This window comes from Podarcis bocagei, assembly GCF_964188305.1.
Source record: "Podarcis bocagei genome assembly, chromosome: 4".
In the NCBI taxonomy this organism is placed as follows: Eukaryota; Metazoa; Chordata; class Lepidosauria; order Squamata; family Lacertidae; genus Podarcis; species Podarcis bocagei.
The window spans coordinates 15,531,476-15,559,208 of NC_138128.1; the positions used below are offsets into that span (position 1 = coordinate 15,531,476).

At 43.9% G+C, this 27,733-nt stretch overlaps 1 protein-coding gene across 2 annotated transcripts in view; it reads right to left on the reverse strand.

Annotated features, from left to right (window-relative positions):
* Positions 1-7,418: 7,418 nt before the first annotated feature.
* The window catches only part of FNDC3B (fibronectin type III domain containing 3B), a 289,308-nt gene continuing 268,993 nt past the window's right edge, over positions 7,419-27,733 (reverse strand). For both annotated transcript variants that reach the window (XM_081190007.1, XM_081190006.1), the window contains exons 24-26: positions 20,146-20,312; positions 17,472-17,599; positions 7,419-8,405 (exon numbers count right to left, since the gene is read on the reverse strand). In XM_081190007.1, the coding sequence (XP_081046133.1) occupies positions 8,094-8,405; positions 17,472-17,599; positions 20,146-20,312 (607 nt within the window). In that variant the 3' untranslated portion in view covers positions 7,419-8,093. The remainder of the gene's footprint in view (positions 8,406-17,471; positions 17,600-20,145; positions 20,313-27,733) is intronic.

Below are 27,733 nucleotides of genomic sequence, written 5' to 3' on the forward strand. Positions count from 1 at the left end.
TTTTGATGCCTAAGGCCTTGCTATCTATAAAGCATTGAATCCCTCACAGTGGCCATGGGGAAAAACCTTTACAAACGTCAAAAACAGCTTAATATGAACATATGTGCCTTTAACTTGCTAAAAACTTGCCTTCACCTGTTACTTCAAAACATTGCTTTTCAAGTATCTCCAAAGGGGAAACAAAATCAAAGCCCCTCAGACATTTGAAACTGTTTGTGTGGGGATGAAGACTCTGCTTTAATCCTGCCACTAATTCTGCTATTTCAACTTCTTTGTTGCTTGTCCTAACCTTTCTGGTAAATGGTATTGAGGAACCTCAATAAACAAGATGAAAGAAAGAAAACCATTGTGCAAACTTTTATGTTTTTCTGGAGAAGGACCGTAGTGTAGCGATATGGCATTTGTTGGGCGGGCTGAAGGCCCCAGGTCCGACACATGGCATCTTCACGTCAGATTGGGACTGTCCGTTATTGAAAGCCCAGGAAAGCTTCTGCCACTCAGTGTGAACAATATTGAGTTAGATAGACCAGAGCTGACTCAGTAGACAGCAGCTCCCTGTATTCTTATGGCACCTAACAACTTGGCCATCTCATGGAATAGCCCCCTTCCTCTGAAAACGATGCAACTTTCGTACCTCCCCTCACCCAAGCGATGCATATTCTTTCCCCTTCTCCCGTCCTTCAGAGAAGATGAAGGGATCAAATCACTTTCAGTAAACTGGCTGCAGAAAATCCTGAAGGGGGGGGGAGTTGATTTGGAATGGGCTTGGTGTGTTTGTGTGTAAATTAACAGAAGAGGAACTTATTTGGGATGTGGTACAAATTAACCAAACAGCTGGCTGGGTGGTTAATGGGAAGAGCCTTCATTGAAGGGGGATTTGGATGGGAAATTAATTGACTGTAGCAATTGGCTGTAGCAAAATGTAGGACCACAGGAGCGATTTGCAAAGCTGGGGTCGAAGGGCACGTGGCTGTCGCGCCCTCCTCATGCCGCCCTCCCTGAGCCACTTTGCAAGGCTGGCTGGCGCAGTGGTCTCCGTTCCCCCGGCAAAACATTAGCCACCATCCGTAACAGTCCCATGAATAATGTCACCGTCATTTTCACTTGACAAACTGTTTTTCATATGGCTCGTCCCTGCAACCCCCGAGTCCTTTGGCTCTTCCCTACGACCGACCGTATTTTTCACTCCATAAGACGCACTTTTTTCCTTCAAAGAGAGGAAATGTCTGTGCGTCTTATGGAGCGAATGCGTGGCCCCTGGAGTTGAATTGCTTAGGGGCGAAAAGCAGATTGTGCCTTTTTTTTTTAGAAAGAGGGAAGGGGGTGTTGAAACAAAGCCGCTGAGCAGCTGATCGGCAAGCGATGGGGAGGGAGATAAGGGACGCTAGCGATAAAGGAGGCTGCCTGGGAGGGGGGTGGTAAAAGCCCATGGATCCTCAGGATTTTTGCATTGGGTCACCCCAAATTCACCATCAGATCATATAGCATGTCCATGGCTACAGCCTGCACCAAAAAATCCACTGTTTCATGGGGCCGCAATGGCGCAAGAATGTGGTTACAAAGCATGGATCCACAAGGATTCTCAGGATTTTTGCACTGGGCTACCCCAAACTCACTGTCAAATCACGTATCATGTCTGTGGCCACAGCATGAACCACAAAAATCATACATCCACTGTTTCGTTCAGAATATATTTTTTCTTGTTTTCCTCCTCTAAAAACTAGGTGCGTCTTATGGAGCGAAAAATATGGGTATTTATTACACATTCATCCCAATTTGCTTATGGGGAGGTTAGACCATGTCTGGTCTTTACTGAGTTCTGGTGTGTTTGCAGGGCAGTTATATGACAAGGAGCATTCATCCCAATTTGCTTATGGTCTGTTTATACATCTTTCTGTTAACCATCCATTCACCCCACACTTTCCCCCATCTATTTCCTAACTACAAGTAAAAACAAAAAACGAAAAAAGTGGATTTGTTGTACCAGGGCGACAAGAGTTCTTTAATTGCGCAAACCTAAATTTCTGGTCTGCACCTGAATTCCCTCCCACAAAACAAGGGCAGTCTGGAGGCAACCTTGTAATTGCAGTGCACAGCATCCGAGACGACACTTTGGCTGCCTCCACATTTTGCAGCTGAAGTTCCTACCTTTACAATCGTTCTCCTTGCTGCCAATTTCAGCAAGGTTGCAGGGCTTAATGAGCCAGAGAGAACTTCCCATCACACTGTGGAGGCTTCCATTACTCACTGCAAAGCCTATCAGCCAGGCTGAGGCTGCCCGTGCCTCTTCAGCACAATGCGGGAGCCTGGACTAAATCAGGCCACTCTGGGGGAACAACCCTAGGCACAAGAAGCTGGCATAAAGCAAGCTGGGGTCTGTAGAATCAGAATCATATCCAGGCTCCCTTGTGGTCTTGGCAAGGAGATACATTGGGGCCACCTCCATCCTTTCAACAGGGGAGCAGCAGCCCTGGGAGCACGTGGATAGCTCCTAGCCCATTCTGAGCTAGAGTGGAGAGGCACAATTTTTGTGACCCGCTCCCAGGCCTGTACCCTTGGTGGAGGCCAGTGGCGTAGCATGGATTGCAAGGACCCGGGGCCGCACAGAGAGGTGGGAGGGAAACAGATGGAGTATGCGTGTACATTCAACTGCCTAGCAGTGTCTGCGTCACCCAGGAGACTGCAGCAAAGCAACAGAAGAGCTGTGTTGAGGCAGCACCGGGTGTTGAAATTTTGTGCCCACTAACCATTTCCCGCCTGGGGCAACCGCCCTGGTGACCCCCCACGCTACGCCACTGAACCTAGCCAACCTCTAGGTATGCCCCTGCATAGAGTTACACCAGATACGACACTAAATGGTACCACCCAAGTCACCCAAACGTAGCTCTGAGAATGGCGTGTTCTCAGAACCTGCTTCTTGAAGGCGACAGTGATGTTCAAAGTGCTAAATTTGATCCTGAAAGCAGACATTTGTTTAGACGGCCTTGATTGCTCATAAGCATTCACCCCCCCCCCCAGGTTGTTTCCTTGTGAAAGCTACCTCCCAGGGAGCCAGGCATAAGTATGATCCATTCCGTTTCTTATCTTTTCAGTCAATTTCCACATTGTTGCCTGCTCTATATTGACATAAAGGATGCAAAGATAGAGTCTACAGCAGCCCCCTACTGTCTTTCGCTACACATGGGAGGAGATTGGAATCAACACTCCGTTGAATCTGTAGAAGATGAGCTCGTTGACAAGTTTTTAACACCTTGACACTTACGCAATGGAAGGGAAGGAGATGGATCAAGTTCTCCACTTAGCAAGATGAACAGGACTGGCCTCAAACGCTGCTGCTGACCATAGCCTCATAGACTGGCCCCTACTGACAAACTGGAACGTGTCCAGAGGAGGGCAACCAAAATGGTCAAAGGCCTGGAAACGATGCCTTATGAGGAACGGCTAAGGGAGCTGGGCATGTTTAGCCTGGAGAAGAGGAGGTTAAGGGGTGATATGATAGCCATGTTCAAATATATAAAAGGATGTCACATAGAGGAGGGAGAAAGGTTGTTTTCTGCTGCTCCAGAGAAGCGGACACGGAGCAATGGATCCAAACTACAAGAAAGAAGATTCCACCTAAACATTAGGAAGAACTTCCTGACAGTAAGAGCTGTTCGACAGTGGCATTTGCTGCCAAGGAGTGTGGTGGAGTCTCCTACTTTGGAGGTCTTTAAGCAGAGGCTTGACAACCATATGTCAGGAGTGCTCTGATGGTGTTTCCTGCTTGGCAGGGGGTTGGACTCGATGGCCCTTGTGGTCTCTTCCAACTCTATGATTCTATGATTCTACTCTTTGCCACTGCAACCTTCTTATAAGGCTACAGGTGGCTACCAGTCACAGAAAAAGGAATCTTGCTATCAATAAAGAATTAAAACATTTATTGGGCATAAATATATTACATATACACTACAGATACAGATACATACATAGCGTAATATTTGCAAAAATCTATACATTAAAATCGATATGGCAGTTTTAATACAATGCGTATGAAATAGTTAAATTTACAATACAAGAAAACTTATGATTATTTCTCTCAAGAGTTGAAAAGCTTGGAATGTATATGTCCTATTAGTGAGGTAAAAAAAACAAAAAAACCCCAAAAGAAAAACCAACCCTTTTATTATTATCATTTATTTATTTTTTCAATTTAAAGAATTGTGCAAGGATAATGTTCGGAAACATTCAATTTAGGGCACTTTTCCCATGATAACAGTGAATACTGATTTACTGTCGCTGACGAAAACAGGATTAGAAAACTACAACATTTCAAGTTCATAAAGGACAAAGGCAGATAATATAAAAATGTTTCTTTTCCTCTTAAATAGTTTCTTAAAATACTTTCCCCACTTTGCATTTTTTTATTTTTACAATTTCTTTTAAAGTCTACAGGATCGGGAATGGGGAGCTTGCCTGTACACAGCTGAGACTGATTTTGGGCCGGGACAGACGTACAGTATAAGGAAATATAACAAAGCTATTAGCAGAAACAAATCTGCTGTTTACGGAGGCAGAATCAGGAATGATTTGGATTTGCAACACTTTTATTCTACATCTGCATCAGAGAGGTTAGTTCTAGTCAATCCCTATGGCGTAAATGGCAGTGTTTGCAAAGAGAACCATACATGTCACCCCACGGTATTTCATGGATCATGGCAGTGTGTGTGGAAGGGGGGAGAGGGCTAAGGAAGAGACATTTGATTTTCGAAACTACAATAAAAATACGTAACAAATTATTTTAAATACTTTCTCGATAATAAAGTGTTACAGACTTCCCTCCTCGTCACATTTATTCAACCTTATGTAAAACTACAATTCCATATCTTTCATTTTTAAACACTCAAAATGTATAAATCTCAATTTCTAGAGAGCCTTTACAAAGTTTACAGTAGTTTGTTTCCCACTCAGTTTTAAAGGTGTTAGGAGATTTTTGCTGTAGTGAACCAGTTTTTTTTTTTGTGGGGTTGTGGGGGGTGGAGGAGGAAGAGTGGGGGGTGGGGAAGGGACCTCTACAAAATTGTGGCTTTCCCAATGATCAGCTTTCAAAACCAGCTGGCCCCACTCCAGATAAAAGTTAGCTACAGCGAAGACCAAGGATACATTGCTTAGACATGAGAAACCATGGGGAGCCCAACATCCCAGGACTCGCTTCTCCCGTTAAGTTCAATGAAATTTATGCACAACTAACTTTTTCTAGAAGGGGCACTTCCCCCTCCCCTTAAACAGACAAAATTTCACCAAAACAACATGTCCAGAACTTATATTTGTGGTCACCCAAATTTCATACAAGAAATAAATTTAAATTAAAACACACACATATAAACACCACTAGGAACATTTGACAAGCCATTGACTTTGGCCAAAGGAAGTGGGGAAGAGAAAGAGGCAAGTTAAGCTCAATACCATTAGTTTTCTAGGCAAATTTATAAACTAACGATAGTCAATAACAAGATACAGAACCTTTGTACTAGTTTGCTACATCTAGAGAGGCACAAAGAATAATTCGTCAAACCTTAGAATGTCCTTCCAAGAGATGGTCATATTTTTCGTTTCACTTTAGTTTTGGCTACATGTAAACTTTTCGGTCGTTGATCAAGCGTATAATTCGACAAGCTCTGATACTAGACAAAACCCCACAGATAATTCAGTATCAAAGCCATTCCACAGCAAGATGCTTGGCTTATCAGGCCCCATATCAGAGGGGAGGGGTTCGTTCTTTTTGGCAATTAATATACTAAGACACTCCCATTATTTCCCCCCCAAAAAATGCACAAGTAAAATTGTAAGAAGCTTAATAATCCTAGGAATGCTGATGTCGGTAAACCTACACTTATATAAAACAAAAACTGACAATAAAATAAAATTGAAAATATAACATGCTACAAAGGAAGGGGGCGGGGAAAATTTAGTACATAAGTACACTTTTTATTTATTTTATTTTTTTACAATAAATAATAAGATTGCACTGTAATTGGCATTTAAAGTACTGTATGCAGTATATAGTATAAATAAACCTAGATCAAAAATAATGTTGGTTCCCCCATTACTTTGGTTATGGGAATATATGCTACTACAGGGACACTGCGTCGTAGCTAACATAGAGGACAGAAGAGCCAAGCCATACCAAAGACAGCAAAAATATACAAAATGATTATTTCTGTTTGTTTTCTCCTTTTAAAAAACAGGGATATACAAAGTGTTGGAACTTCTCCGACAGCTGCCCTGCCAGGCCAGGAGTCGCGAGGCAGGTGTCTGCCCTGTGCAAGCGCTGCAGAAACGCAACTCGAGTCCGTTGCGACTCAGGGCCGTGTTTACAAGGGAAAAGTTCCTGGCCCTGTGTCTGCTACGCCCTTTTGGAATCCACTCGCCCCTCCTGCCTATCAATATCCCTGAGGCACTTGGACAACATTGATATTGTGTAAATAAGCCAATGATTCATATATCAAGGATTTTGATGGACTGGATAGACATGCCCACCTGGGCCAGCGATGTAAATACAACGTTCCGAAAGGAAGAAAAGAAAACAACACAACCCTGACGCTGGCTCTCGCAATGGGTCACATTTGCTGCGGGAAGAGCACAAGCTTAAGGCTGGACTGAGATATTATGGGATGCACACTGAAGATAGCGGCCGCCCTGCCTTCTCTTCTTTCGTTTCTCCCTACTTACTGCAACATGGGTGAACATCGCCCAGGAAGCAGCAGCCTCGAGAAGTGGAGCGGGGCTAGAGGACATCTTGCAATGCGCCGAAGTCACATCCCGCGTTTCGTCGGGGCAGGCGCTTCCTGGGAGAGGAGCAGGGTGTGACGCTCTGCAATGCCTCACATTCAAATTATGCCTCCTCGGAGGCCTCATTCCCAGGTTTCCCCAACACAGATGGGCGTCTTTTTCCTCCCCTCTTAAGTGGCTGACTGAACAATTACTTAACGTCAAAAAGGTAATAATACTTAATATAAATAGCAAAGGCAGCAAGCTCTCTCTCGCCAGTTCTAAACATATAAATCAAGGTGAATATATCTAGTGATTGGATTAAGAGTATATACAAAGGCAAACAAGTTAAAAGCAGCTTTATTTTTTCTTTTTCTTTTTTTTAAAAAAAGACCAGCTGGACATGGGAGTAACTATTGCACAATGCCCTCTTAAAATTACCGCTATAAAATAAAATAAAGAAATGGTAGGGACAGTAATGCTTTGTCACTTATAAAGCTATCTGGTTATCGGATCTGTTATGCAGGCAGCTCATAGTGCGCAAACAACTGGAATAAAGAGATTATTATTATTTTTTTAAATGAACTTCATGTTGCAGGATAAATTATTTGGATTGAAATGTGCTAAATATATAGTTGATAATGTAGCGGAGTTTAAATTTTTTAAAAAAAAACAATGTAGAAAGAAGGGGAGGGGGGAAAGAGAGGAAGGGGTGAGGGAAGGAGAAAAATGTAGTGGATATCATTGTATGCAAAGTTGATTAATTACTGTTTTTGTCCAACACTGTGTATCGCCGAACGCCACATTCTAACCGCAATGCTATACTTGGTGATTAAGGCTTGTAGATGCGGAAGAGCGGAAAGCAGTTATTCTAATGTAATAAAACTTGCAACTTAAAAGACTGCAATGATGTTAGCAAAACAAAAACGAAAAACGAAAACAACCCCAAGAAAGTGAAGGCAAATTGGTTACATTTCTGAATCCATTGAAAGCAAAGTAACAAATACAGAATAGATTATTTTTTAAAAAAATAAAAACAAAAAAGGCAAAAAACAAACCAGGCCACTTGCTTTTGGTATCTGCCCTGGATATTTCTGACCACTTCCTAGTCTTCTGAGTTTCGAAAAGGAACACCCGAACTCCCAGTATTTCCTAAATAGGGCTTTATCCCTATGCCCACCCAATCCCACATTAATCCAGGAAAAATGTATAAAATGTATTGGAAAACACCACTGGGGGGGAAAAAGAGAGAAGGAGAAAATAAAATAAAATAAGAGGAATATCTGAATAAAACATGTGGATAATGCGTAGCATTAGTTAAAATGATACCTTTGTAATGGGACTCTTTACTTCATAAACAAATACTGTAATATAAAGGCAAATAAGATGGAGACGCTGGCAAAGCCGAGGACTAAGAGGGCGGCAAACTGTTCGTCCGAAGGCATCATACTTTTCGTCTTTGCGTCATCTATCCTCCCCATTTCCCCCGTGAGCATCAGCTCCCTCCGCTGGAGCAGAAAGGCAACAGATGGGCTGAAAGGTCCGTTAAGTTCTTGTGAGGTATCCAAGCACCGGCGGCAAACACACACGCGGAATCGGTAGTCTGTGTTCGTCTGAAGGCCTGAGATTTGGAACGTCGTCTCGTCTCCCTTGTACACCTTTGGGGAACAAACGACAAAAAAAAGATTGCTCAGGAATCAGGTCCAGACACACACACACAATGGCTGGTATCTAAGTATCTCGGAAACTTTCGATTCCCAAATACTGGGGGTGGGGGTGGTAAATGCTGTGAAACAGGAGACAAGGAAAGATGAACAGTTTCTGCTGAAAATTGGAAATAATACTTTATAGAAAGCTGCACAACCTATCCACCTACTATTTATTTATACAGTGTCTGCTTTACTTCCTCGCAGAGGCTCCGCGACAGAAACCCATGTGCATGCCAAAAACATGTGTGCGCACAGGAATTATACTTAAAAAACCACAAAATAACTGAAAGGGCGGTAGCTTATCATTTAATTTTAACGTTTTTTCATTACGACGGTAAGTTGCCAAGACAACTTTGCTGTTGTGAGGCATACGAACAAGCAAACTGTATAAAGTCGCACCCTGCATTTTATAAAACTGGGCACAGGGTGGTTCTATCATGGAGCATCATGCCAGGGCTTGTACGCATTTCATCTTGGGCATGTACAAGATATATGCAGTCATACCTCGGGTTACAGCCACTTCAGGTTGCGTTTTTTCGGGTTGCGGACCACCGAAACCCGCAAGTACTGGAACGGGTTACTTCCAGGTTTCGGTGGTTGCGCATGTGCAGAAGTGCTAAATCACACTTTGCGCATGCACAGAATCGCAACCCGTGCATGCGCAGGTTGTGAACCCAGCAGGTTGCGAACGTGCATCCGGCACGGATCGCGTTCGCAACCTGAGTGTCCACTGTATGTCCCAAAAGGCTTCTAGCAGTAAAAGCAATGTTTGGGGCAATCCCTCGTTATCAATACAAGTTGCTTTTCAGTCATTTATCTTACACACAGCAACCAACAACCAGACCTGACTTTCTGCAGTGGAAAACCCCTTATACAAAAGACAGGGCATTTATTACAGTGATTCAATAGATGGGATGTGAGTTGTCAAAAGCTGACTCAGGGTTTTCCTGTCAGATGGAAGGGTGACTGTTGTCCTGTGATGGAACAAAATCTCTGTCCGTTCATGTGCAATGCTGCAATGAGAGCCAGCCACAAGTTATACCAGACAGCATGACCTATGGGGGACTCAAAGCAAGGAAGGTTAAATGATTCCCCCAATCCCTGGTCCCATTCACTGCAGTGTTTATTTGTCAGATAATGTTGCAATGAAATGATCAGTAATCTGCATGTGCAATCCACACATAATTGCCATAATTACAAACAGAGAGTACATGTGCACTTGACACACACAATACATGTATCATAGCAGGCATTATTCATTTTTAAGATAGCAATTACTCCTTCCATCCAAAGAGTTGCAAGTGAGTAGAGTTGCCCTCCTAAGTACACAAGACAGGTAGGAAAACAACGTAAAAAAGTTTCTCTCGGGTGCACTTACTGATATCATTATTAAGATTGCTACTGAGATTTCACCAATTCAGGCTAATAAAACACAGGGAAGCTATGACTCAGTGAATATGAATCACTAAGTGGGAGAAAATATGAATCTGCATAAATGCCTGGCACGGGGTATTCAGATTTAGGTGGCAGAAAAAGCCAATAGGGATTTCGCAACATCCTTTGTAAATAACAAACCACTTTTCAACAATTTAGGGAGCAAGTAGTCAATATTTTAAATTTTAACAGTCAAGTGCTATGACGTGTCACCTGTTGCTTAAGCCCTGGATTTAATGACCATCTTCTCTTAACAGCTTCCTTATTTCAACAGCGCAGAGATTCAGATTTGCTTCAGTGTAAAGAACTCTCTCTGCTGAACAGGAGATGCAACAGAATGTTGTGGTTCCAAGCTGCTAGGTGCATGTCAATATTCTAAGTATATTGAATCTGGCTTGGTAGCAAACAGGCAGCCAGCGATGTTTTTTGAACAAAGGTGTTCCTGGCAGGCTGTACCACACAGCAGCTGTGCCACTGCATTCTGCACCAGCCACCACTTCCACGACAGTCCCAGCTTTGAGGTCATCTGTGAATGGATCACTGTGGCCAGACTCTCGGAGCCCTGGGAGAGAAGATTGTAGCCACCGCTCTTTTCCAGTTGTTCTGCTGTTGTGCTAAACCATGGTTTGGCTTAGCCCATCGTTCGAGCACGGGCTTGTAATTTCTGGACTCTCTCAGACAAACTTTTAAAACTCATGGTTAGTCTAGAGAAAGTTAAACCATGAGTCCAGCTTTGGAAAACCAGTGAAACCAGTGCAGCTCAGAACAATCAGGGAAGTGCAAAGGGGGTCGTTGCTCCTCAGGGCAACACTAACTTGGGGTGTTCATTTCATATTGCCCATGCTTTGATGTTCAGCCAGCCCTGATCTGTGCTTCACCATGGATAAATCGTGTGGGATTTCTGTTGTGCTGACCAGCACAATCGCCATATTACTCATTATGCTAGACCATTTCACACCATTCCTCATGACCTCCACTCCTGTTTTGTTGGAGCTTTGGTAATAGAAAAGGTCACCTGTTGTAACACATGACACTCTTGCTTGGTTTTCAACTTCCATGTCGGCTGATAGGGGAAAAGGCATAGCTGAGAATGGCTACTAGGTTCAGGAAAAGTACAGCACCAAGTTTGTCTTCTTCGTTTGGTTTGTTTACGTCTGAAATCGCGTCTGCCAATTGCACCGCCGCCCGCCCCTCACTGTCGCACGCTAAAAGCATGATCATCAGGCAATTACGGCAACAAAACAAACCTTGCAGTGCCATCTGCATGCATGGGAAAGTGCCAAAAGCCCATTCACTTCTATGCAAATTTGCCAACAGAGCTCCCCACCCCTCTACAACCACGGGGGGGGGGGGCTTGTTTCTTTTAAAGCTAGTCCTCTTTGTTTTTGTGCCGCAGGTAAGTGCAAAGTGAGAAAGAGGCAGGTTATCGCCCTTCCTCCCCTCACCCATGTTCTATTGCTTTGTGTCATCTCAGGACAACTGCTTTGCAAGTAGCTTGCAATCATTTGGAAAAGCAAACAGGGACAATTTGCTTTGCTCACTCTCTCTCCCCCTTCAATGCACCCTATGTCTATATTATGCAACAAGTTTGCAATGATTGTGCATGAAATTATATAAAATCGAATCCCTATGGAATCCAGGAACAGCACAACTATGGGGGAGAGCTATAGCCCCGTGTCAGAACACCTGCTTTTCATGCACAGGGTCCACGACTCAACCCTGGCAACTCCAATTAGTACAGGGACAGACTTCTGGCTTAAACCCTGGAGCGACACTACCAGTCAGAGCAGACAATACTGACCTAGATGGACAAATGGTCTGAAGGAAAGCAGCCTTAAAGACTAGAAGCATGAGCACTCTCTCTCTCTATGTACACACAAGATATTCAGCTCTTCATCCTGAACAAGCCCTGTGCTTGCATGGTGTGACTAAAAGGTAAAGGTAAAGGGACCCCTGACCATTAGGTCCGGTCACGGACAACTCTGGGGTTGCGGCGCTCATCTTGCTTTACTGGCCAAGGGGGCCGGCGTACAGCTTCCGGGTCAAGTGGCCAGCATGACTAAGCCGCTTCTGGCGAACCAGAGCAGCGCATGGAAACGCCGTTTACCTTCCCGCCAGAGCAGTACCTATTAATCTACTTGCACTTTGACGTGCTTTCGAACTGCTAGGTTGGCAGGAGCAGGGACTGAGCAACGGGAGCTCACCCCGTCGTAGGGATTCGAACTGCTGACCTTCTGATCGGTAAGTCCTAGGCTCTGTGGTTTAACCCACAGCGCCATCCGTGTCCATGGTGTGACTACCAACATCTTAATACACACCCCCAGTCCTAATTTCTACTGCAGAGAAGTGTTACATGACTTATTAACTTAACGCCTTTAAAACTTTGCGTATCAACAGCGCTGTATAAAACTAATTGCTCTCATTTCTGACTTCTCTTCAAAGCAGCCAAACAAAGCAGAGGGAGGGACGTTTGCGTTAAAGAGGCAAAAAACACACGACCACCACCAGCAGCAGATCAGAGCTGGGATCAATACTGGCCATCACTCCTGGCGAAAGAATACACGTGGAGCCTACCTACACTCAATACTGAGGCAAAAAATAACACTCATAAAAACTAGAAAGGGGGCACTTATATAACAAAATGGTTCTTGAGGAGGAAGTGTTATTATCTCGCTCAGAGTTGCAGTTGATTGCCAGACAAACACCTATTCAAGAGAGAGATACTAACAATTGCAGCTCTGATCAATATCCTAAGATAAAAATATCTTTATCAATGGGCAAGAGCAAGCTGATACCGTAAGCAAGATATGCACGTTCCTCTGCCAAATTCAGACCTACTTTTCTTTTACAAATAATGCCACTCGTGACATTCCTTGAGGTATTTTGTAGCAAAACAGACAAGGGAGCCTCGTGGCTCTTTTTTAACAACCAACAAATTAATTACGGCATGAGCAACAGGAAGCAAGAGCTTCATGCAGTCGGCCTTGGGAATGCTGTAACAGTTCAGTGATGTTAATTGTACTGTTTGCTGTTTATTGTGGTATTACTTCACATTTACGGTGTTGCTGCTGTTTTTATATCCACGTTGCTAAGGCTAACAGCAAAAAAACAACAACACGAGCGATAAATGTGCCTGAGTGTTCTGCAAACAAGGGTGGGGGGCGGTGAAAGCAGGGAGAAGATGCACCTCAAACACGACCCCTCGGTCGCAGCTTCTGCTTAAATAAATAATAAAAGAAGAGTATGTGGCTACATGCTTCCTACTTATTAAAAAGCGATCTTAGCGCACGCGCCGCTTTCTTACAGCTCGGCCTTGCAGTTGCCTTTACGTTACGCAGTTGCTCTGGGAGGCAGTCAAAAGTTCCGGCCGCTTTAACTGGGAACAAGCGTTTTCACTGTTTGCGTCTATTTTGTAGGAAGGTCTCTTTGCCTCTCTCCATTCACACAAACTCGAGCACCGTCGCTCTGAGCACGGTGGCAAGTGTGCAAAGATGCAAGTCACAGTCATTGAGGCGAAATCATCCGGCCCATGGCCCTGTCACCCACCTACGGGTTGTAAGCAGTGACACGTTCCGCCAATTTACCCAGAGTGAGTCTTGGCTGTAAACAGGTTCCCACAAAAAAAAAAGCAGCGGCAAATGGAGAACGCAAATGGAAAGCCTTTCCAGTGCTTTTATGATAAATGTGTGGCTTCTATCCATTTGGCGATATGCTGCCCAAATGTCTTCTCTCAACATTACCTATTGATTGAGGGAATATTACATTTCCCAGCACTAAAAGGAATTATTATTTTGCATGTGGCTTCTTCCTCTTCCATGAGAGCACATACATTGCTATGAATATTTCCTTGTGCTACTGGACTGCCCTTATTTGTTAACAGTTTAAGCTGCCAACTTAGGGTGGAATATGAAAAATCCTGAAGAATCCATACCCATGGATCGTGCATTTTTAATGCTCCTTGTGTGTGCACGTTCTCATGCCCTTGGACACCTCGCTGAATTTCCTTACTCTTTCTGGAAAACAATGTTTGTGTTGAAAAAAAATTGTCCAGTAGCACCTTAGAGACCAGCTAAGTTGGTTCTGGGTATTAACAAACTTAATTGGTCTCTAAGGTGCTACTGGACAATTTTTTAATTTTTTCCCGACTGCATCAGACCAACATGGCTACCTACCTGAATCTAGAATGTTTGTGTTGTTTTTCACCAGAAGGGCTTTGCTATTTTTCAATATAACACAAGTTTCTAAGATTGCACTTTGGGGAGCTTGCCTGTTGGTTCTTGAGGCCATATACAAAGCCTTGAACAACTTGGGTCCAGGACACCCTAAGGACCCCTTGAGTCCTTATATCCCACCCCCCTCCTTCTACTGACCTTCCTACATTTTGTGAAATGCCTATGGAATCCCTGCCTAGGCAGGCATGGTATGGGCTGGTTTTCAAACACTCCTAAAAACCTATTTTTAACCTGATTTTTAAAACTACTCCTTCAATGCTTTGCATTTAAACTGCTGCTCTCTTTTATATCTCAGTTTTCACTTACTAATTTAGTATCTGTAGTGCTTTAAACTTCTGATGGCGTTATACCATGTGAGGCTTTTGTGTTTTAGCAAATATTGTGATTTTCACGTTACGTTTGGATGAATTTTATGATTTTAGCTATTTTGTGAACTGCCTTGGGAGGGCGTGTCACGAGAGAGAAATGAATGACTGGGTAGCGATCTCTCTGTAAGCAGTTATGGCAGGAAAATGCCCCTTTTATTTATCTTGTATATAGGACTATGTTCTAATTGCTTTGAATGGCATGCTTTGAATTGCTTTTGACAGGCCGCTCATTCCAACGCGGTACAGGCTTGCACAATAGCAGAGGCTGCCTACCGCTTTAGGCCAGTGCACCTATTTGAAATTTTGAGAAAATGCTGTGGGCGCCGGTCACAATATGGCTGCCATGGGGCTTAGGCATGAACACAAAATGGCCGCCACACCTGAAAGAGCAAAAGAGACAGGAATACAAAATGGTATTTGTGTTATGATTCCCTTTGAGTACCCCGATTCAGACCAGGAGTAAGGGGACAACGTTTTCAATGTTGGATGGTTGCTAAAGTGTCTTGAGTCATATAATGAAGAGATGTTGGAAGATTAATGATAAAGGGGCTAAAAATAAATATGAAAATAAGTCTTTATATTAAAGGGTTGTGAGAATCCAAGACGCAAAATGTAATTCTGGCATGTATGAAAATTTTGAGGGGGGACATTGCTTACCTACAAGAGATCCACTTAACCCTGACAATATTGCTTTTCTTTTTTTGTAAGCATTTCTCAGCTTTATTGCTCCAACATGGGTATTCTCCTTAGGAATTAATTATCTTAAGAATATACTTATATAGTATAATAATAATAATAATAATAATAATAATAATAATAATAATAATAATAATAAAATAAATATATTTTAAAGGGTGCTAACAGCAGGATGGCTGTATTCCCAGGTATGCGATGCAATTCACAGATCATCAGAGCTTAGCACTGCACCACTGTAAGAGCAAAGACGTAAGATGCGTATTTTAGAAATTTGCTTTATAGAACAGCAATGTACAATGCCATCAGCCCAGAGGACTGCACACATAATGTCTGCAATCCAGGCTTGAGGGACCCAGCTAGCCTGCATATATTATTTGCAACTCTCCCATTTGCATATTGTCGGCGTGAACCTGCTGGAGGCTACGCCCACAGCTGGTGATCATGCTGTGCTACTTCTGGTAAGACATTTGTATAATTTCCAGGGGGATATTAGGAGAGGCAGCTTGAAGGCGGTCATCAGTGAAAATGAACCTTAGAAAGAATCAGTGGAAACGTTCTCCTTCAAATCTGTTGAGCCTCCCCATTATCTGAAACTGGCAATGAAAGGGTGAAGGCAAGCACAAACAACATTTTAAGACTAGTAAAGGAGGGTTAGAATAGTAAAGGAGCGCCTAGACTGCTCTGAAAACAACTTTTCCCCTGTCTTAGAACAATATCTAGGGAAATAATGTTTCTACCAGTAACTTGAGTGGTACCAATTGAATGGTGAAAACCCAGTTAAGGACGGCACACAGTTAACTAGTGCTTCTTTCCACCAACCCTAGTGTGTCATTGCAACTGTTTTTCAAATAGTTTTGACCAGTGCTATTTTTCTAGAAAAAGAGGTGCTGGAATTCACTATGAACGCTTCCCTCTTTCTCTTATAATGGCAATGGCACCCACCTGAGAGGTGCCGGAAGTGAATTCCAATAAGTTTCCCCTGAAGAAAGCCCTGGTTTGCATTTTCCTGAGTGTGCAGGCATTCAGATTATTCCTTGCACTATCGCCCTTTGGCTTTTTTGTTACTTTTCCCTTGTATGTTTTACAGACTCTTCCCCTCCCCACCCAATATTTTCTTGCCACTTTTTCTATTAACTGCTCACAAACAACATTGGGAAGGGCTCGCCTTCGACTCTCATTTTGAGAAATATGTAATACGAGGAAAAAAGGGTAGGCATATATTCAAATACAGTACACTGAAATGCCAGTCGAATCTCAGTTCTTTTGATAGTGTTACAAGCTTGGGGGATCAGGAAAATGCTGTGGATGTAATGTGTCTTGATTTCTGTAAGGCTTTTGGTGAAGTCCCCCATGATATTTTTGGGTGAAAGCTGATAAAATGTGGGCTGGATGAGGTAACTGTTAGGTGGATTTGTAGCTGGAACCCAAAGATAGTTCCTAATCTTTCTGGGGGAAAGTGACAAGTGGGGTGTCGGAGGGTTCTGTCCTGGGTCTGTTGTTGTTCAACATTTTTGTAAACGACTTGGATGAAGGAATTGAGGGGATGCTCATTCCATTTTCAGTTGACACCAAAGTGGAAGGGGTAGTCAATGCCATAGAAGACAGAACCGGGATTCAAGATGACCTTAATAGATTGGAGAACTGGGGCCAAACTCACAAAATGAAGTTCAATAGAGAGAACTTTAAGGTTCCAGAATGAGGCAGGAAAACGTAGCTACACAAATATAAGACAGGGGATTAATATCCTCGTTCACGGGCAGGGTATAATGAATAAAGGTTAAAGGTAAAGGACCCCTGGACAGTTAAGTCCAGTCAAAGGCGACTATGGGGTATGGCGCTCATCTCGCTTTCAGGCCGAGAGCACCCGCGTTTGTCCGCAGACAGCTTTCCGGGTCATGTGGCCAGCATGACTAAACCACTTCTGGCGTAACGGAACACCGTGATAGAAATCAGAGCGCACGGAAATGCTGTTTACCTTCCCGCTGCAGCGGCACCTATTTATCTACTTGCACTGGCGTGCTTTCAAACTGCTAGGTCGGCAGAAGCTGAGACAGAGCAACGGGAGCTCACCCCGTCTTGGGGATTCGAACCGCCGACCTTCTGATCAGAAAGCCCAGGAGGCCAGCTGCTTTTCTATTCTGAACATGACTTAATTTTTTCCAAAGATCACCCAATACTCCTACACAAGCCAAAGAATTTAGAGTAATGTATGAACTACAAAAGAAACATAAGGAAATCTAGTCTTGTCATATTGACTTTTGGGTAAAAATGCCCTCTTTCCCTACCTGTTTGTACTCCGACTCTCTTCCAACCAGGACCTGCAGAATGTAACTGATAGGGTCTCCCTTCATGGGGGGTACAGCTTCCCAAGCAATTTCACAGGCGTTTCCTTCCAGCTGTCTCACTCTAGGGGCTAAAGACAAGAGATTATAATAATTTTATTCCTTTTCAAGTTTCTAACTCCCCCCCCCCCCAGAATATAGTAAATACAATTCATCCCACCCATCCGACTTAAAATAAGTGAGAATAGAACATAGATGGTATGGTGAAACAGACAACCAATGGATCTGTATTTGCAATGTTTCTTTCAATTTACGGTAACCCATGCATACCCAATCCTAATCCAAAATATTTTCTTATTAGGAAAGTAGAAAACGAATGGAGGAGATGTATAGAAAGAAAGAGAGAGCCATGTGGAAGAATGTGGCTTTTCTTGTTGAAGAAACCAGATATGGTTAAGCTGGGGTTGCCATACGTCCAGAATTTCCCGGACATATCCAGAATACTGCATTTGTCAGCTGCGTCCGAGTGGAAATTGGAAAAATCCGGACGTATGTCAGCATCCTGTTCTCAGATGTCTGTACTCAGCCTAAGAGCATTCTCCATTCCTGTGATTTCCAGCAACTGACATTCAGATAGCCTTTCCCCACCATTCAAGATTCTAATGGAATGGTTACACTCTCAGATGGGCACAGGGACCCTGCTGTGCTTTTTGTACCAAAGGCAAACACGGCAAAGCTTCTGGAACTTGCCGATTCCAGACTGCCATTCAGATTCACGGCATGCATTCTGGGCCCCAGAGGGAAGCATGATTTGTTATCAGCTCCCACCCGCACTGCCCTTAGCACAAGCTGATTGTTACTCTTGTGGGGGGGGGGGAGAGAAATCCTCTTCCATCAAGGCAAAAGCCATCTCATGTCACTTAGGGCCCCATCAGCTACAGGAATCTGATTTCTCAATAAAGCATAAAGCTTTCAAGCAGCCGACAATTGTGCAGCCATGCATCTGTCCCCATGACGATCGTCTATAACAGGGGTAGGCAACCTAAGGCCCGTGGGCCGGATGCGGCCCAATCGCCTTCTCAATCCAGCCTGCGGACGGTCCGGGAATCAGCGTGTTTTTACATGAATAGAATGTGTCCTTTTATTTAAAATGCACCTCTGGGTTATTTGTGGGGCCTGCCTGGTGTTTATACATGAGTAGAATGTGTCCTTTTATTTAAAATGCATCTCTGGTTTATTTGTGGGGCATAGGAATTCGTTCATTCCCCCCCCCCCAAAAAAAAACAAAGTCCATCCCACCACATGGTCTGAGGGATGCTGGACCGGCCCAAGGCTAAAAAAGGTTGCTGACCCCTGGTCTATAACCATCTGCAGCAATGTTCTGGTTATCCGAACTTTTCCACCCCGAGGGGGTGGGGGAATACAAGCCTGGTTTATGGTGACAGGAACAAATGCTTATTTTAAAAGGAATAAAAGGGGGAGGGGAGCGTGTGGTTGCTGAACAAAACACACCAAAAAGGTCATTGGAAAGTAGTAATGGCAGAAGCCTCAACTGCCATCATGGCAAATCCAAGATATCCTAATAATTTATCAGCTGCTCAGGGCTGCATGGTTGGCCTATATCTGCCTTGAGAGACAATGGAGTGTACCTCCAAGGGTGAAGTCAAACCACTGCCAAACTCTGCGACTGCTGTGGCCGCAGAGACCAGTAACGAATAACTGCTGCCTCCTGCCATTGTTTTTGCTGTGTTAGCAGCACCAAAGTGACCTCTCTGGGGCACAAGCCTGGGCTGCCCAGACGACAAGATTCCCCCTCTGATGGGGTCTGAAGGAAAATGGAGCACTACGTTTGGCTGCAGGAGTTGCCATCCAATGGCCTCAGGGACTCCAATCCCGATTTGTGTAGGGTTTACTCCTTAGCTGTTTCTTCTCCTGAAGACGTCCCACAAGGCAGTGGGTACAGATTTTCCTTGGGGTTTACCCCTGAAGCCTTCCTCACGAATGGGTGTAGCCACAACCCTGAGTGATGAATGAAGTAAAAACAGACTAGCTGCAAAGGCTAGGCTCTGACTCCATGGTTTCTCAATACAGTCGTACCTTGGTTGTCAAATGCCTTGGTACTCTGATGTTTTGGCCCCCGGAAGTAAGTGTTCTGGTTTGCGAACGTTTTTCGGAAGCCGAACGTCCAACGCTCCTGCAGCCAACCGGAAGCCACGCCTAGGTTTTCGAACCGTTTCGGGAGTCGAACAGACTCCCGGAACAGATTAAGTTCGACAACCAAGGTACGACTCTACTCAAGGCTGTTAACCACTCTAGGGGAGAGTGCTGTTGTACTTGTGGGTTTTCCACAGGTATTTCCACGGTCACTGCAGATGTTAATGAGACCTGGGCAGATATGTTACACTTAAAGGTCTAAAGGAGGATAAGAAAACAACTCATATTGATGAAGCTCTAGCTGGTGACAAATCAGGGTAGCTCCAGAACCTCTGTCTTACTTCCCTCTTTTATCAAATGGGGTGAACAATCATGTCCTCTCAACAGTGGACTATCGAGGACAAATGAAATCACAGTGTTTGCTATAAGTACTGTATAGGGTATTAATAATAACTGAAAGCTTCAGGTGGTTGGTTTACTTCCACAGCTGCACAGCCCAAACCAGGAGGTGTGTCTTATTTACCTTTGATGGCGGGAGGAATGGATTTGGTTGTGCTGAAGGTAAATACTTCTGAGAAAGGTCCTTCCCCGGCTTCGTTTACGGCCTGTATTCTGAAAGCGAAGCAGGTGAACTCCATCAGCCGTTGTACCTTGTAGGTGTGACTTGGTCCCCTATAGATTGGAATAAATCTGAAAAACACAAGGGGAGAGAGAAGACCAAGTTAGTTACTATTTACTGCTTCAGAGTGTTTCATTAACTCAATGTGCTCTTTACACACAGCTGTGAACTTTGGATTTGGATCTAGCATGGACTGTCCAGACATACACTGCTTTGATGTTCTGCACTCCTGATTATTAACAGCAGGAGCATAAATTCATGCAGTAGCTGAGTACTAATGTTTCTCGGAAAATATCTGGATTCCCAGCATTAAATTGGTTGTAAAAGGGTTGGGCTCAAACATAATACAGCTCAATGGCCAAAAATGTTTCACAATCAATATGAAACTACTGCAAAGCACACTTACAATGGGGATTGAAAAAAGAGGTTGTAGAAAGTCAGATACCCAGTGGGTCTGTTGCAGATGTAAAACTGACTTCCTGCAAATTTTGCAAGTCAGGCTTAGAGCACCCTGCCCCCCAGTTGCAAATCAACCCTTTGTTTACCTCGTTATAGTAAACCATAGTTAAAGGCCAGCATCTGCTATGATGGTGGCGCTAAGCAGTTTTCTTCTTAACTGGATTTGCAAACCCACTTCAAGCCCTGGTTTTGAATTCTGGTTAGTTTTCACCTTGGTTAACACCTTGGAAACCCATTCTCAGGCAAACAAAGGGGGAGCTTACACTGGGAGAGACGTGGGAGGCAGAGGGATCACTGATTTCTGAGTTTGGCTCACAATTGGCAAAACCATGGTTTGCAGCAAGTTCTGCCGATGACCATGGTGTCACAAACATAGACCTTCTTAGAAAAAACACCAAAAACCTTAAATACCCAGGAAGCACCAACTGCTTACTACTAATTCATTTCCATCAACAAGTGGCTGTGGAAGAAGCTGTTGTGATTTCAAGGCGAATTAACAGGGGAGTATTCCGTCCTAACCCAAGTTTTTACTCCCTTGGTGTAAACTAGCTTGCCCAAAGTCAGTAGCCTGGTGTCATCCTATGTCGCTGAGCATCCCATGTGTCATCGATTAGCAGCGCACACCACTAGGCAGATAAAATATTTATTTTATATTATTTAGAAAATGTATATACTGCTTAACACTTCTGGCACAAAAGAAAACCCAAGCAGTTTACGGAAAATGGAAAGCTTATTGAATTTTCAGGCTGTCCTTGCACAGGTGCCTTGCTAATCTTCTCTGCAGGTCATGTACACAAGAAAGTCAAGGAGAACTACCTAACAACAATGGGCCCGGTTTGCACAATGTCTTTATTTTGGGTTGGATCCAGAGGAGAGAGGAGTGGAAAGACACTAATGATATTCCATAAGCACTTCCAGAAGAGCTTGTGCAAGAGTTCATTTAGTGCCATAATAGGACGGCAAGGCGTAGCATCTGTCTCCGTTCTACGGGTTTTTGTCATTATCTCTGGATTTAGCTTTTTCACTTTTCTCACGCAGTGCTCTAGTGTGAAGGGTCACAACGTCCTATAGTGAAAGAGGTATTCTGCATCAGTCCATCCCTAATGCAGAAGGCTGCCTTTGGACCCGGCACGTACGTTTTTCAATGTCAGGCTATCAATATAGTTTCCAATATTGCTTTCATTCATTTATCTGTTTCAAGCAGACTCATTTATGGTGACAGATACGTATTGTAACTCTTGACCTTCAATACTGTGCCCTGGTTCCAGAGACATCTGGCTGGTCATGGTTGGAAACATGACACTGGACCAGACAAACCTCAGTCTATTCCAGCACCATCCATTCTTATCATCTCCATGCATAATTATCACAGGCCTGATTGAATGTTTTGGAAGCCAAGTTTTTAAACCTGGATGCAATGTGAGTCATATGGCACTAGTCGAGAACAGCTAATCAGCTCCAGTTTTTAAATTTTCTAACTCACATTTATATTCCACCTTACTCCAAGGGGCCCGAGGCACTGTATACAATTATCTTCCCCGTCTCATTTAATCCCTACAACAAATCTGTGAGATAGATTAGCTTGGGATGCAGTGGCTGGCCCAAAGGGATTCAAACTCGGGTCTCCCAGATTCTAGACCAACATAACTAACCACTATGCCACACTGGATCTCTAATATGCAAGAGAGCGGCAGTCCAAACAATCTGAAAGGAAATAGAGGAAGAACAGCCCCGACGAGTAATCTCGATTATGCCTGGAAAACTCATGCTGTGATTATAAACAGTAACAACAAAAAGTTCCATCTTTGTTATGAACACTGAAGCTTCAAAAGGTAGCCAATCTCTTAGGTATAGCTGTACAATTCAGTTATGGTCTGAAGCATGCAATTTGCATTCCCTGGCAATTTCTCCTTGTCACATCTCAAAGTAGAAAGGCTGGCTGCTCCCTAGGCAAGGAAAATTAGATATGAGAGAGAGAGGGGGGGACCTAATCAGGTGTGCTGAGTTCCTCCCAACATTGGGGGGGGGCGTCACATGTGCATGATGCCACTGATGCACCTCTTCTGTGCCCTTCCCTCAGCCACAGGTGAAGCTGAAACCAGTAGCAGCTTCAGACACCTTGTGAAGACTTACCTTTCTGCCCAGGCCTTTCCCTGACCCACAAGATTGGGCCCTGTTTTATGTGTATGAACCCCCTGAATCTGTTTTATTTGCTTTTACACCATTTTACGTTGCTTTTTTGAATTAAATGATAAATAGTTTTATATTGCACGTGGTGCATACCTGTCAGATCTCTTATGCCACCAGGATAGCTGAAGAAGCATCTTCCTTTGCCTGTGTGGCTTGATTTCAAACCACATAGGCAAAGGCTCAGAGTTTTGCAGAATTCTCCAATCCCTGCTCCCCTTTGCCTGGGCAGCTTAAAATCAAACCAGACCAACAATATCACAGGGGTTGCAACTGGCTGTGACTTTACCTGTCCCGTTATATATGACGCCAGGTGGCCATGGCTTACAGGCTTGCAGGTGAGGGGCTCTCCGCTACTGGTTTCTATCCTGCCTTCTACCCAGCATATTGCTCAAGGCGGCTAAACGATTAAAAGAAAATCCATCAATATGCAAACCGAACTGTGCTAGCACCTGAGAGACTTCATGCCGCAAGGCTTCAGGTTCCAAGTCCCTGACGCCAATTGCACTGGTCACCATCATCTGCTTCTAAATGAAGCCAGGATGCAAACCAATAGCAGCAAAACTTTCAGGTACTTTGCTAAAGCAAGAAAAGGGGAGTTTGGGGGGGGGGGAGCTAAAGGAACCCAAACTTGACTTTGTAGCGGGTTTGTCACCAACTGATGCTACATTTTAATGGGAGCTTAGGTTTGGCTGTGGGTTAAACCACAGAGCCTAGGACTTGTCGGCGGTTCAAATCCCTATGACGGGGTGAGCTCCCGTTGCTCAGTCCCTGCTCCTGCCAACCTAGCAGTTCAAAAGCACGTCAAAGTGCAAGTAGATAAATAGGTACCGCTCTGGCGGGAAGGTAAACGGCGTTTCCGTGCGCTGCTCTGGTTCGCCAGAAGCGGCTTAGTCATGCTGGCCACATGACCTGGAAGCTGTACACTGGCTCCCTCAACCAATAAAGCGAGATGAGCGCCGCAACCCCAGAGTCGGTCACGACTGGACCTAATGGTCAGGGGTCCCTTTACCTTTACCTAGGTTTTGAAGAGTCTAAATTAGTAAAGCTCAGGGAGCAATGAACTGATGGAGGGGACGGTCCTCAGAAAATTGCCCTAGTATCTTTTCTGCATTAGCAACGAGAACCAGCCCTATTTGCTGGCATTCTAATATTAAATTGAACATTAATGTACACACATACAGAACACGGTGTTCCTAGAAAGAATGCTCAGGAGATGGCAAGCCTGCAATGCGGTTGTCAATATAAATTTATTCTCCGTAAGGATCTTCCAGGAAACTGTTTGCATGCCACTGTATTGAATTTCCTGTTGATGTTTTCAGACACTCCAGTCAAACTTGGGAATTATGAATAAAATCACAAAATCTCGTGCTGTACCCTTGGCTTTTGAACATCTATTCAGGATTCCCCCCCTCCCTTTTTATTTTTCTTTATTTCGGAGAGAGATTTTCCTCTTCCCAACAACTTCATTCTAAAAGGAAAGCACCCTAAATCTGCAAGCTTTAAACACCAGGTGAGATTCAGTGGCAAAGATATAAAAAAATGTGATGAGCGATGGCTCCACTACCTACCTAGGTGCAAATTCAACCTCTCTCTTTTTGTACTCCAGGTGAAAAGCCACAGAGAAAGGGAAGTGTGAAGGAGAGAATTAATATGCTAATGAGCTAACCTGAGGCTGTTTTCTCTGGAGCAGAAGCAACCAGGGCATTTGAAAGATTGGTTTACACACCTCACTAAGTAGCAACCGCTAATAGTTAAATGAGATGTGATTCACATCGCAGGGAAGTGCCAGTTTTAAGACAATAAATGCTTCACATCTCCCGCTCTTAAAAGAAATTAATGTCAAGCCTGCAGCTAATTATGGGATTTCCCCCCCCCCTTTCTAATCCATGCTTCAAAACCGCAGCAGATAATTTGCCTATGAACTGAAGAGCACAAAGTTTTGAGAAGTGCTTGAAGCAGGAAAAAGGGGCAAAATCATTAGATGATGTAAAATAGGCAAGCCCAGAGACCTTTTAACGAAGATGGTACACCGGCAAGGAAGTTGGTTTCCAGAGTCTCTCACAGTTTAAGAAAACCAAACCATTTATACGGTGTCAATATTTGACAAGCAGGAGGCGTACAGTGGTACCTCGGGTTAAGAACTTAATTCGTTCTGGAGGTCAGTTCTTAACCTGAAACTGTTCTTAACCCGAGGTACCACTTTAGCTAATGAGGCCTCCTGCTGTCGCACAATTTTTGTTCTCATCCTGAAGCAAAGTTCTTAACCTGAGGTACTATTTCTGGGTTAGCAGAGTGTAACCTGAAGCGTCTGTAACGAGGTACCACTGTATATCTATCTCTAGCTATGCTCATCTGGGTTGCAGTATTTGTTTCCTGAGATTTACAGAAGCAACAGAATTATTATTTCCCCACTTTAAAAACACTCCCAGGGGCTTACTTAAAATTACAGAACAAAGTATTTTAAAAAAAAAAACCACCAGTAAGCAATCTGTGTGTATAACTGGCTAGGTTGCTGCAAGTTATATCCATCCATGTTGGAGCAGATCCATTGAAATTAATAGACCCAACTTAGCCAAGGACGCTGGAGTGCGTCTAACTCTTGAGTAGAAATAACTCCAGCTACAACCACATGATGTTAAAATCCGGTTGCTATATAGAACTGACGAAACAGTTGTCTGCATACAGAATTCTGGGTTGTAAAACGCCATCTGCCTTAGTTAAACCTACAGGACGTTATTGCAACAGCAAGCAAATGGCGGTTTTAGATTACCTGCGGAATTCATTGCCACAAGTTATGTTGTGAGAATTAAGTGTCTCTTTGGGGGCACGTAGAGGAGCTCTGAGCTTTGCTTGCAGCGGCTGCACAGTAACTCAGGTCAGCATTTAGGCCATGGGTAGGCAAACTAAGGCCCACGGGCCGGATCAGGCCCAATTGCCTTCGGGATCCGGCCCGCGGACGGTCCGAGAATCGCTACATGGATCACCAGCATGCATGTTCTTTCTCTCTCCCTCACCCAGCGGCGACGGCAGTGCCTCCTCCCTCCCTCCTCCTGGCTTCTCTCTGCCCTGCCTAGAGGAGGAAGGAGGCTGGGCTTTGCTGGTGCCAGCAGCAGCAGTGATCGAGCGGCCGCCATTTTAAGCAGCCCCTCTCCGGAGCCCTTTTGTGTGCCGCTCATCGTTCTTCCGCCACAACTACCAGCCCCTGCTGCTCACAAGACACAGGTAAGCAGCCATCAGGGCTTATGGTGCTCTTGCATCTACCTACAAAAAACATAGTCCGCCCCCGCCCCCAAGGTCTGAGGGACAGTGGACTGGCCACCTGCTGAAAAACTTTGCTGGTCCCTGATTTAGGCTATGCGCATACCATACATTTAAAGCAACTCCCCGTCCCAAGAACCTTGGGAACTGTAGTTTGCCCCTCACAGAACTACATTTCCCTGCATCCTTAACCAAGTACAGTGGTACCTCGGGTTAAGAACTTAATTCGTTCCGGGGGTCCGTTCTTAACCTGAAACTGTTCTTAACCTGAAGCAACACTTTAGCTAATGGGGCCTCCCACTGCAGCAGCACGATTTCTGTTCTTATCCTGAAGCAAAGTTCTTAACCCGAGGTACTATTTCTGGGTTAGCGGAGTCTGTAACCTGAAGGGTCTGTAACCCGAGGTACCACTGTACAGCCCCTAGGATTCTTTGGTGGGGGAAATGCACATTAAGTGTATGCCATGTATTAAACTAAATCTATAATTTGTTTAGTCTGATCATTTTCTATAGGCTTTTGTTAAGAGTTGAGAATCTCAGTTCAAACCATGGCAGAACAGTCTTTCACAAATCCACCTTGCAGATACACATTTCTCATGTATTAATCAGAGGACACAAAGAATCTCCATTAACAGACACCATTAAGGACAAGATGAGAACAGAAAAGGAGTGTGTGTGTTTACAACATACCCATGGGATAGGTACCACAGGTATATCATAGAATTAATACTTTCGGACAAATAGGGTGTAATCAACTCCCTTTTTTTGTCCTTTTGTTTCCTGATGAGTTTGGCTATTTCAGAATACTATAGCAACCATATGGCTCTGTCTTAATTGCCAATTTCCTTTCCTTACTTGCTAGCCAAAGCCTAAAATATGTGCATGCTGATTATTATGAATGAGTATGATAATGCACCTATTTTTGTATTTTTCAGAGAATCTACTTGCTGCACTCTCGGTGCTGGTCTGAAACCAGGCACTGCTGTTAAAGTGGGCGTTAATGATCTTGATTCAATTAAGAGAGTGTAAACGGGTTCCTAATTAGACTCCTTGAAAACCTGCGGCAGCTGCGTATTAACTGTATTCATCATCGTGCAAAGCAGACTGTGTGCTTTGTGGGGTCTCTTTACAGCTTTATGTACAAACTGCTTATACCCAGAGCATCATGTCAAGGCTAACATACTAGACCAGTTCAGGTGCAGTGCCAATGGCTGGCACTGATGCAACCAAACCATGGACTGGTCTTCATACCAACAAATTTGTATTCCTGCATTGGGGGGGGGGGGCTGGAGTAGATAATCCTTGGGGTACCAGTACAATTCTAAGATTCTATTATTTTAAGTGATTCAAACGGCAGTGTGAATGCAGTGAGGTTAATGCAGCTGCTTGATTTGCTGCAGTTAGGATGAGGGCTTCTTCACTCTTCTCCATATAACCAAATACATACTACCAGAAAAGTGGAATATATGAAATGCAGTAAATAAAAACAAATGAAATAAAAAACGATAACCTAAGAAATGCATGGAAATCCTATTAGGATTTTATTCCTAAATGCTCATTTTACTTTTACGGTGGTTAGCTTTCCA